At 62.3% G+C, this 11,125-nt stretch overlaps 1 protein-coding gene across 1 annotated transcript; it reads left to right on the top strand.

Moving 5' to 3' along the window:
• Window positions 1-318: 318 nt before the first annotated feature.
• NR2F6 (nuclear receptor subfamily 2 group F member 6) lies at window positions 319-10,733 on the top strand. Its single transcript, XM_060630569.3, has 4 exons — window positions 319-1,319; window positions 4,948-5,042; window positions 8,030-8,617; window positions 9,979-10,733. Exons 1-4 carry the CDS (start codon window positions 1,033-1,035, stop codon window positions 10,251-10,253), a joined length of 1,245 nt encoding a protein of 414 aa, XP_060486552.2. The 5' UTR covers window positions 319-1,032; the 3' UTR covers window positions 10,254-10,733.
• Window positions 10,734-11,125: the final 392 nt, after the last annotated feature.

Here is an 11,125-nt window from a genome sequence, read left to right as displayed (position 1 = left end):
TGGAGGGGAGGGCTTTGGAGAGACATCTTGGCGAGGCTGCGGAAGGGCAGAGGGCAGCGGCGGCCCAGGCTCCTGCCGCGGCCCGGCAGGGGTTAAGGCTGGAGTCGGGCGAGGGCGGGGGTAGGGGGAGAAGGAGGGGGGGGAGGGTCAGGCCGAGCGGCCCCGTGCTCCGCCCTCGCCCCTCCCGCCTGCCCGGGCGCCGGGCGCCGAGCGAGGCCACCCATGCCCTTATAAGGGTGGCCGTCGCCGGGGCAACGAGCGCCCGCCCCCAGCCCGCGGCGCGCGCCCCTGCCCCCGCCCCCGCCCCCCGCCCGCCCCGCGAATGGAACGTTGTGTGTCAAACCGGCCGCAGCGCGAGGCCGGCGCGCGGGGTCGGCGGCGGCGGCGAGAGCGAGGCTCGGGCCCAGGCGCAGGCCCAGGCCGGGCAGGCGCGGCCGCAGAGGGGGCGGCAGCTCGGGAAGCGCCGGACCGCAGCCTTGCAGGCCCCGAGCGGCCGCCTGGGGACCCGGGGAGGCCAGGGGGCGCGGCGACCGGCCCCGGCGCGCGCCTGCCGCCCCTCCCCCGCGCAGCGGGCGGCCGCGTAACTTGCGGCCAAACTTTCCCCCCGGCCTCCCGCGCTCAGATGGCGGGCCGCTAAGTTGGCCGCAGCCCCCAGCCAAGCGGCGGCCAGGCCAGAGGGCGCCCCCTGCGCAGCCTGGGCCGGGCCATGGCCCGCGCGCCCCCGCCGGGGCCCCAGGGCGGCGGGGCGCGAGTCCCCGGGGCCCCCGGCTCGCGCCTCTAGTGCGCCCCCCCTCGGCCCCAGGCCGGGCCCCGCGCACGCGTGGGAAAGTTGGCCTGGAACCGGCCCGACCAGTTCTGCCTGGGCGCGCGGACCGGCCGCAGGAAGTTGGTGCAAAACTTTTTTGGGGGGTGCAGCCGGTGCCCCCCGCGCGCCGGGCCCGGATGCGTGCCGGGTAGGGTACCCCCGGGCCGAGAGGGGTGCCCGGAGGGAGGAGCACGGAGGGGGCGCCCCGGCCCCGCTGCCCTGGGGCTATGGCCATGGTGACCGGCGGCTGGGGCGGCCCCGGCAGCGGCGGCGGCGACACGAACGGCGTGGATAAGGCGGGCGGCTACCCGCGCGCGGCCGAGGAAGACTCGGCCTCACCTCCCGGCGCTGCCAGCGACGCTGAGCCGGGCGACGAAGAGCGGCCAGGGCTGCAGGTGGACTGCGTGGTGTGCGGGGACAAGTCGAGCGGCAAGCACTACGGCGTCTTCACCTGCGAGGGCTGCAAGAGCTTCTTCAAGCGGAGCATCCGCCGCAACCTCAGCTACACCTGCCGGTGAGCCCCCTATCAGCGCACCGCCGCTGTGCACCCGGCCCCGGCTTGAGCCGGGCCTCTGACCTGCTCGGTCACCTTGGGCCTGGCGCTGACCTTCCCTGGGCCTCCTCTCCCCCTCTGAGATAGGGGCACAGCCCCCTCTCCCCACCTCCATTCCATTCCTGGGATTGTGTATACAGTCGGCGCTGTATCGATGCAGGTCCCCCCCGTCAGGTGGTCCCTTGCGGCTTCCGCCTCAGTTCATTGCTCCTTCTCCCTCCCTCCCTTTTCTCCTGAGAGGGGTGATCTCCGCGCGGGGAGGGGTTGGGGGTGCTGTCAGGGGTGGGGCCCTAACCCCAGGGCATCCCTTCTCTTGGGGATCTCGGTGTGCAGGGGACCCCTCGGGAATCGAACGTGGAACTTGGACTGTGGAGCTCGCAGCGTCCAGGGGCCATTGTCTGCGGCCGCGCGGATCGATACGGCGCGCCCTTGGGGTCAAATATCACTTCCAAAGTCGCCCTGGCCACCGAGGCGGCGGCGGCGGCGGGAGCGAGGCCGGGGTGGCACAGGGCGGCCTCTTTCGCATGAGGAGCCCTGCTGTGGGGAGAGATGGGCTTGTCCATCCGGGGGGGACTCCCCCCACCCTGCGCTCACCCTGGGCCTTGGGTCACCGGAAACCGCCGCTGCAGGGCTGGGAGGGCGGCGGGATCTGACCACACCTCGGCTGCTCCAACCCTTCCCCCACCAGGAGTGGGTGCAGACCTGGGGCTGCTGGAAAATCCCTGAAACTTCAGTCGTCTCTGACAGGGTGGGGGTGAATGTTTCCAAGAAGGAGCCCTGGGCTGTCCTGGGTTGGAGTCCCCGCTGACAGGGTGTGGCCTTGCTAGTTTCTCTGGTTGGTGCTGAGGTTGGGTGTCTAGCCCAGGGCCCTCTTCCTATCGCTCTTCCATGAATGCCTTTTTGCTCCATTGACAGGCTCCTACTCTGCTTCCCAGCATGAACATGCATAGGCTCTGCCGAGCCAGTATGGAGAGTCCCATTTTCCAGATGTGCAAAACTGAGGCCCACAGAGGTCCCGGCACTGCCCTGGCAGGGAAGTGCACTGGCAGGGGCGAGACCCTGCCCCATGTGGGGCTTAGCAAGGGGAACTGGGGTTGGGAAGAGGGTAGGAGCTGAGTCCTGGTCAGGGTGTCCCCGGGGAGAGGGCAGCCGATGGAGGGCTTGTTGGTGAGGCCAAAGGGCGGGGCCCCAGGTCCCAGAGGCTGGAGTTTGGCCCCAGGTCTGCGGTCAGGGCCTTGTCTGGGGTAGCTGTGTGTGTGTGTGTGTGTGTGTGTGTGTGTGAGAGAGAGAGAGAGAGAGAGAGAGAGCTGGCTTACTCCCTCCTCCAGTGCTAACTGGGCCACCAGACTTTGGCCTCATTCTTGTTGCTGGAATAACTGCCTGATCTCTGGCCAGGTCTTTGGGGAGGGCAAGGGAGGAGCTTAGGTGGTTTTAGGGTCCCAGGGGCTCTCTGAGGGTGGGAGCGGGGAGCACCAAGACAGGGGAGGGAGGAGTTGTTTGGGGTGAAGTCACTGCTCCTCTCTGAGCCTCGGATAGATTCAGCAAGGTTCCCTCAGGGCCTCGCCTGGGTGATTTGATGCCAGTCCCCCAAAGCGACCCCAGCTCCAATCCCAGCTCTCTTCCAGCCTGGAGGAGACACAGTGAGACACAGACGCTCTCTGCCTGTGGAGTCTGGGCTGGGCCAGAGGGAGGGGACGGGTCTGAAGTCCCAGGCCGGAGCGAGGGGCTCTGCCCGAGGTTCAGGGAGGGCTGCCTGGAGGAGGCCCGTGGAAGGTGAACCTTGAAGCAGGAGGGGCTTGGCAGGTAGAGGAGGTGAAGGGCACTCCCGCAGAGAGCGTGGCCTAGACGCACACTCAGTGGCAGGTTAGGGGAGCCGCATCGTAGGTGGAAACCACCCAGGCATGGGAGAAGTTAGAGCTGTGTGGATCTCAAGTGCTGGACTGAGGGTGACAGGGAACCAAGGAGGGTATGTGGGCAAGGGAGGGCAGTGATCAAATCGGACCAAAGGCCAGAAGCCCAGGGAGGAGGCTGAGCAGGGTCATGGGGTTGGGCAGAGCCCTGTGCTCTTTAGGGGGGATAACAGGTGGAACTTACCGTTGCCCCGTCTGGAGGGACAGGAGGTCTGTCCCAACCCCACAGCTGGGGAAGTTGAGGCAGAAGCTTCAGGACCTCCCCTGAGGTCAGGGGCCCTGAGCTGGGCCCCTGCCTGCCTGCCCTAGGCCTAGCTGTTTCCACCCGGCTGCCCAGGACCCTCCCACTGCCTGCCTGCTGGGCTTTGTTCTGGTTCTGCCTGAGCTCCCTCCACCCTACCAGGGCCTCTTCCTGGGGGCTCAGGCCAGGCAGCAGACAGAGGCCCTGGCTTAGAAGCTGGTGCTTTGGGATCTGGGTCCTTGGAGACCCCCAGGGCCTCAGCTCTCCTGAGCCTGCCATTGAAGCGCCCCAGCGTGAGCTTGGGTCCTGATGCCCTCCCCAAAGGCCCCCCAGATTCCCCCAGACACAGTGCATCCCACGTGGAGTGGGCATCGGGCCTCCCATTTCCAGCTGAGGCAACTGAGGTTCGGCGGAGAAGTTGCCGCCCCATGGTTGGGGCTGCGTGTCTTTAGCTGAGATGTGTTTGCTTTTCAACTCGATTGAACGTTTGTTTCACTCTGTGACTGTCGCTGGGTATCCTCTTGGTGCCCAGATGGGACGCTAGGGGTGTCTGCCCCACGTCTGGGCCTTGGAGAGCCCTGAGTCCGGGATAGAGAGACACAGAAGGAGCGCAGGGGCTGGGGGCCAAGGGTTCGAGGAAGTGCTGGGGAAATTTGAAAGACAAGGGCCTGAACCTTCCTGCTTGGGACTGACCCTGGATGGGGAGCTCATGGTCTGGCAAGGCGGGGACACCTTCCCCTCCCTGGAACCGGCAGTTATCCCTGAGGGCCACCCAGAAGAAGCTTCTCAGGCTCAGCTGGGAGTTGGAAGGTCTTCCCAGAGGAGGTGTGGGGTCTTCAAGGGAAGAGAGGAGTTCATTCGTTCGTTCGTTCGTTCACTCATTCATTTATTCATTGATGGTGGTCTTGTGCAGGGTGATAATACTGGGGCCCTACTGTGCCCATACCAGGATCGGCCCTGGCCTGGCCCCTAGTCTCTTAGTTAACTCACAAAGCCCTGCTCCCTGTCCGCGTACCTTTGCCGTTCTGACATTGCCTTTGGGACAAAGACCCCACCCCTTGGGCCAAGCAATGAGCAGGTACTATGAAACTGGGCTTTGGTATTTTTACATTTCCAACCTTTTGCTCTTGGGCACTCTCTGCCTGGAGTCGCCTCTCCGTTCTGGGGAACTAACTTCTGGGCAGCCTTCACAACCCCGTGCCAACACACCCTCCCCAGTGGGCCATTCTCCTTTGCCACAGACTCCATTCGTCACCACCTGCTCCCAGCTGCCCTTCTCCCCTTTGCAGGCTTAGCCCCTGTGCCCCTTTGGGGATACCTGCGCAGCCTGGGGTAGGGGGGCACTGGTATTTCTGGGGCGTAGCCCTCAACGGTGGCTTACGGGGTGGCTCAGGGAGCAGGATGTGGGTGTCACGGCGACCCTCCCGCATGCCTGTAGGTCTAACCGTGACTGCCAGATTGACCAGCATCACCGGAACCAGTGCCAGTACTGTCGCCTGAAGAAGTGCTTCCGGGTGGGCATGAGGAAGGAGGGTGAGTACCCGCTGGTGTGGGACAGGCAGAGGGTGAACCAGCAGCCCTCCCCTCTCTTCCCTCTCTCGGGGGCCTGGGAGCCATGGAGGGTGGGGTCTGGCGCCTGTTAACCTTGTTACCACCGATCCCAAGATCCCGTGGGCCTCAGTCTGGCCCCGGGGCTGGAGGAATCCGATTATCCGTGGTCACCTGGCGGCCGCGGCGGAACTGGGGACGCGAGGGACACCCTGATTCAGGCCCATGTTAGGACTGTTCTGCTCCCCAGCTCCTCTTCTCCAGGCCTCCTGGCCTCGGAGTCACATTCCTTGGTCCTGACACCTTGGTGGCTCCTTTGCCCCCTAGGTGGCCAACGCATTCTGAATAAGGATGTGTTGTTTGTTTTGTTTTGTTTTGTTTTGATTGCTTTCCTCCATCCTCCACTCCTGGCTTTGTGTTTGCCCAAGGCAGGAACTCGCCGATTAAGGCAAAGGGCAGCTTACCCTTCCGCCTGACCCCGGGCACTGGGAGCCAGAGGGAGGCTCAGCCCCTTGTTTCTGCCCTGGGGACTTGAGTGGACACGTGCCGGGCAGCTGGGTCCAGACCTGGACCAAGCACTCTTAGAATTCAGTTGGAATCCAGAGACTTCCACACGGAGCCTGGTGGGCTTGGGAGCTAAATCTGGCTCATTGGACCAGAATCCCATGCTGGGCTTCCTGTCTTGGCCCCGGACTCTCATGGGCCAGTTTGGCAGTTCTCCCCTGCATCTTGAATCTCTCCTGCTCTAAAGTTGGTTTCTTCTCTGCTGGCCTCTGTGCAAGAAGCTGGCAATGGCTGCTCAGTCTTTCCCTTAAAACTGATTACTCTCTTTGGTCCTGCTAAATTTGGAGACGGTTTGCACCACCCCACAACCTGGATTTTGCCTCCATTTGTTCATTTGACCTAAACTGCTGATACACCTCAGATCTCCAAAGTCTCAGGAGTGGGAAGTAATCATAATCCCAGCTCATGCCCCAAGCACAGTCCTATCTCAGGGCCTTTGCACAGGCTGTGCCTTCTGCCTGGAGCACCCTAGATGCCTGCATGGCTTCCTTACTGCTTTTAAGATTTGCTTAAAGGACACCTCCTCAGAGAAGCCCTCCTGATTACTCTTCACCGGCCCCCTTTATTTTGCACCATCTGCCTTGCTCTGTAATTTATTTGCTGCTCTCCCACCAGAATACATATCTACTCTTTGAGGGCAGGGACTTCTGTCTGTCTTGTTTTCTGACATATTCCCAGGGCCTAGAACACAGAGGGTACTTAATAAACGTTTTTTGGCTTGAATTACTACCCGTTTAGCCCTTACTATATGCCTAGTGCTGTTCTAAGCAAGTTAGGTAGATTCTCATTAATTTAGTGATTGGTGTCATCGCCGGTATTACCACCTGCATCGCACAGATGGGGAAACTGAGCACAGAGAGCAGAGAAGTGAGGCTGTTCTCTAGGGTCAGAGCAGTAGAGTTGGGTTGAGACTCGAACCCATGCAGTGTGGGCTGAATGAAGAGGAAGGGCTGGGGAAGGGGTTCTCAGGAAGTAGGAACAGTAAGTGCAAAGGCTCTGAGGTAGGAACAAGGCTGGGTGATGGATGAATGCTGGAGGTAGGGTTTAGAACTGAGCGAGCAAAGAGGGAAGGAACAGGTCACTCCCTGGGGGCCAGGATGTTGAGCTGGGATTCACTCTCTGGCCTTATCCAGCTACACCCTTATGATAGTGGATCCTGAGACTTAGAAATCACGTGGAACCTCCAGCCTAAGCCCTCACTTCCCAGCTCTGCTCTACCAGCCCCTGGCTCCCACCCACATTCTATTTCCCACTCATTCCATGGCTGGTTGACCAGGAGTTCATGGAGAGGAGACAGGGCATGCCAGCTCATTAAAAGATCATTACCTAGTTTCTGTCTGGCCCTCAGCTCAGTCTGCCCCTCCGTCCCACCCGTCCTGGCACAGGTGAGGTGAGCATGCGGCCACCCTGCCTCCTCTTTGTGCCTCAGTTTCCTTCTTCCCATCTACCTGAATCTTGGGGACACTGACTGAAGCCAGCAGTGGATTCTCCCCTCTTAATGGGCAAGATAGTAATTTAATGTTTATTGAGCACCTACTATGTAGGGTAGGACTCCACTCCTGGGGTCACTGCAGACCAAGGAGACCTGCCCTAGGGAGCTATGACCTGGGGGTGGGGGTGGGGTTGGGAGCTAGAGAAAAGATCCCGTCTCCATAGGAGAGATCACTTGCTTAAGGATAGGCTGGCCAGGAGCCCTGGGTAGTGTGAAGGTGACCCCTCTCTGGCCCCATTATCAGTTCCAGACTCCCATGATTGACAGATGGGGACATGATGGATGGATCAAGCCTCCATGGCTGCTGAGTGGAGCTCACACCGTCCAGAGGGAGGGGGCCAGGCATGAATTAGTCTTTATCTAATGGTCCCATCCCAACCCCCGCCCCATGCTCCTCTGCAAGAAGTGGGGGTGGGAGCGGTGGCTGGACCGGGGCTGAGGCTGAGGGCACAGGGCAGAGCAGGGTGGGGCCTGCAGGACCCAGGACTGGGGGTCCCTGGTCTCCCAATAAACTGTGCACCCATGGGGTGGGGTTGGAGGTCCAGGGAGAGCCTGGGTGTGGGGAGCCTTTGAGGGGAGGGGTTGAGTGACCCTCTGATGACTTTATCTTTCCCCCTCTTTTCCTCCCCGCCTTCCCCCCCCCCCCCCCCCCCCATGACTCTGGATACCCACTTTCCCTCTTGTTCCTTCCCTCCCTCTCCTCCCTCTTCCTGCCACCTCCCTCTTCCCTCTCTGGCCTCTCAATGTCCCTCAATCCCTTTCCCGTACCCTTTGTCGCCATTCCACCTCCCGGATCCCCCTCCCCCCTCCCCTCCCGGTTCCCTGCGGCGGCGGCGGCGTGGGGGCACCTATCTCTCCTCCCTCTGCTCCTGCCCCCTTCCCTTCCCTCCTTCCCATCTGCATTCAATCCCCGCAGCCGTGCAGCGCGGCCGCATCCCGCACTCCCTGCCCGGCGCCGTGGCCGCCTCCTCCGGCAGCCCCCCGGGCTCGGCGCTGGCGGCGGCGGCGGGCGGAGACCTTTTCCCCGGACAGCCGGTGTCGGAGCTGATCGCGCAGCTGCTGCGCGCCGAGCCCTACCCCGCGGCGGCCGGGCGCTTCGGCGCGGGCGCGGCGGGCGCGTTCGGCGCCGGGGGCGGCGCGGCGGGCGCCGTGCTGGGCATCGACAACGTGTGCGAGCTGGCGGCGCGGCTGCTCTTCAGCACCGTGGAGTGGGCGCGCCACGCGCCCTTCTTCCCCGAGCTGCCCGTGGCCGACCAGGTGGCGCTGCTGCGCCTCAGCTGGAGCGAGCTCTTCGTGCTGAACGCGGCGCAGGCTGCGCTGCCCCTGCACACGGCGCCGCTGCTGGCCGCCGCCGGTCTGCACGCCGCGCCCATGGCCGCCGAGCGCGCCGTGGCCTTCATGGACCAGGTGCGCGCCTTCCAGGAGCAGGTGGACAAGCTGGGCCGCCTGCAGGTCGACTCGGCCGAGTACGGCTGCCTCAAGGCCATCGCGCTCTTCACGCCCGGTGAGACGCGCTCCGATGCGCTCCGGCTCGAGCAGGCGGTCTCCGAGGCCGCGGGAGGGTGGGGGGCGACCCGGACCCTGACCCCGGCCCCCACAGCCCTCCACTCCCTGACCCTCGGGCTGCCGGACCTGGCGCCCTGCACATGCCTGAGCTTTGATGGGGGACAGTGGAGGAGGTGATTGATGCAGGCAGGGTGGCCCCCTGATGCCCCCACCCCCCTGATCCCAGGTCTCCCTAAGAACCCAGAGCTGGGCCTGGGCCCGTGACTCAAGTCCCCACAGCCTCTCTCCCTGATTCCCAGGCTCCCTGAGACTCCCACCTTCCACCCCCTCATCAAGGTGCTTTTCGTGCTGAGGGCAGAATGAGAGGTGGGGGGGATGCGGGAGGCAGGTCCCCGACATCTGGTTCTGGCCCTAAGTCCCTGATCTTTGTCCTCCCCAACTCCTGACCGTCTTCTGCCCCAACTCCTGACCTTGTTCTTCCCTCTTACTGCGCAGCTGTGGAGGGCTGCCTGGCAGGGATACCCTGACAACTGGTTCTGGCCTCCCCTGAGCTTTCCACTTCTCGATTCCTGGGCCCCCAGACTTCCGACCCAGGGCTCCCAAACTGCCCCCGAGGCGGCCTCCTGGCAGCCCGGTCGTCTGGGATTGCCTTGGGATTAGGCAGGGGCTGGTTTTGGAGTCCCTCCCGCTGTGGGCGGGGCTAGGGCGGGGCTGTTCCAATACCTTCCTAGTCATTAGTTAACTGGCTTAGTAAAGTCCTACCTTAGTCCAAAGACTGGTGGCATAGCTGGCTCTGCTCTCTGGAAGGTTCTGGATCCCACTAGGTGTCTTCATGGGGTCAGGAATGCAAGAACCAGACCCATACCATTCTGAGAGGTGGCTTTCATTTGATAAATATGGCTTTGCCCCTCTTTCCCCCAGAATATTCCTTTTCTGTCCCATCCTTCACAGGGCTCCAATTTAGATGCTGTCACATTCACTGACACCCCAGGCCCCCCTGTCCGAATATTCTCTCTGGGCTTTGCCTTCTTTCCCAACTCCCCTCCCCAGCTTCTCTTCCCCTTGAGCCCGATTAGAACTTGTCACCCTGCCAAAGGCCTGTCTGAGCTTCTCTATCCCTTCTTGACACATCACTGCCCACCCTCCTGTGTTATTGTCCCCAGTTGAGGCCACCTCAGTCTCTTGAGGACTGACACTGCCTGAGATATCTTATTTGTGCCTCAGGCCTCCGTTTCCCACCTCCTGGGTGCCCCCCTCCCTCCACACCCCGAGCCCTGAGTGGTACCCCCCAGTCACCCCCTGGAGCCTTGCGTTTTCCTGCCACTTCCCACCCAACTGACCTTGCCCATGTCTCCCCAGATGCCTGCGGCCTCTCGGACCCAGCACACGTGGAAAGCCTGCAGGAGAAGGCGCAGGTGGCCCTCACCGAGTACGTGCGGGCCCAGTACCCGTCCCAGCCGCAGCGTTTTGGGCGTCTGCTGCTGCGGCTCCCCGCCCTGCGTGCTGTCCCCGCCTCCCTCATCTCCCAGTTGTTTTTCATGCGCCTGGTGGGCAAGACGCCCATCGAGACGCTGATCCGAGACATGCTGCTGTCAGGAAGTACCTTCAACTGGCCTTATGGCTCAGGCCAGTGACTTCACGGGGCCCGGTGCGCTGTGGCTGGGTCTGCAGACCTCAAGGGATACGGATGCTTCGGCCTCGGGCGGGGCCCCCCAGCGGAGGACCCTGGCTTCTCTTCTCAGACTCCTATTTTTTAAAGACTGTGAAATGTTTGTCTTCTCTGTTTTTTAAATGATCATGAAACCAAAAAGAGAGTGCTTGTCCAGGCGCCAGCCCCGGCCTCCTCAGAACTCCTGGCCAAAATAAGAAGGGGAGGGACTGAGGGCTCCCCTCCTGGGACAGCCTGTAGCTCAGCGCCCCAAGCACGAACTTTTGGGACAGTGGGGGTTGGCTTCCCTGGTGTGATGGACAAAGGCCTGGTGGCCGGACTAGCTGGGCGGCCGCAGCCGGGCAGGGGTAGTATCTATCAGGCAGACCCTCTGGACACGTAATCCACGTTGGACACTACATGATGAATGAATCAAGGCCAATAATAAAGCTATTTCCTAACTGCACGGCCTCCATCATCTATCTTCCCGAGGGGAGGGGAGAATGGGGGGCGGCCTACCATGGCCACCTGCTCCCGGCCTCCTGGAACACCCACAGCCTAACGACAGTCCTACTTGCTGTTTGTTTGTTTGTTTGTTTGTACGGTTTTGTGGGAAACAAGCCGGGGGCGGGGAGGGGACCCCCGTGGTCAGCTAGTGTGTCCGTAGGAGCTGAGTACTAAATACTGCAGATGACTCGGGTTCAGATTCAGGCCCTGGCCTATGAAGGTAAGCCTCATAGATTCACACAGGCCCTGGACCAAACACCTTACTGTTAACCTTTGGTCAGCCTTTAATCATGGTGTCTGAGCCCTGGTGTCCTCCGGAGAAACATTCGGGGTGGTTCTGCCACCTGATCT

The sequence above is a fragment of the Panthera onca genome, chromosome A2 (assembly GCF_046562875.1).
Source record: "Panthera onca isolate mPanOnc1 chromosome A2, mPanOnc1 haplotype 2, whole genome shotgun sequence".
NCBI lineage: Eukaryota > Metazoa > Chordata > Mammalia > Carnivora > Felidae > Panthera > Panthera onca.
Note: the sequence above shows the minus strand (reverse complement) of the source record. Positions and strands in the feature narration are given on the sequence as shown.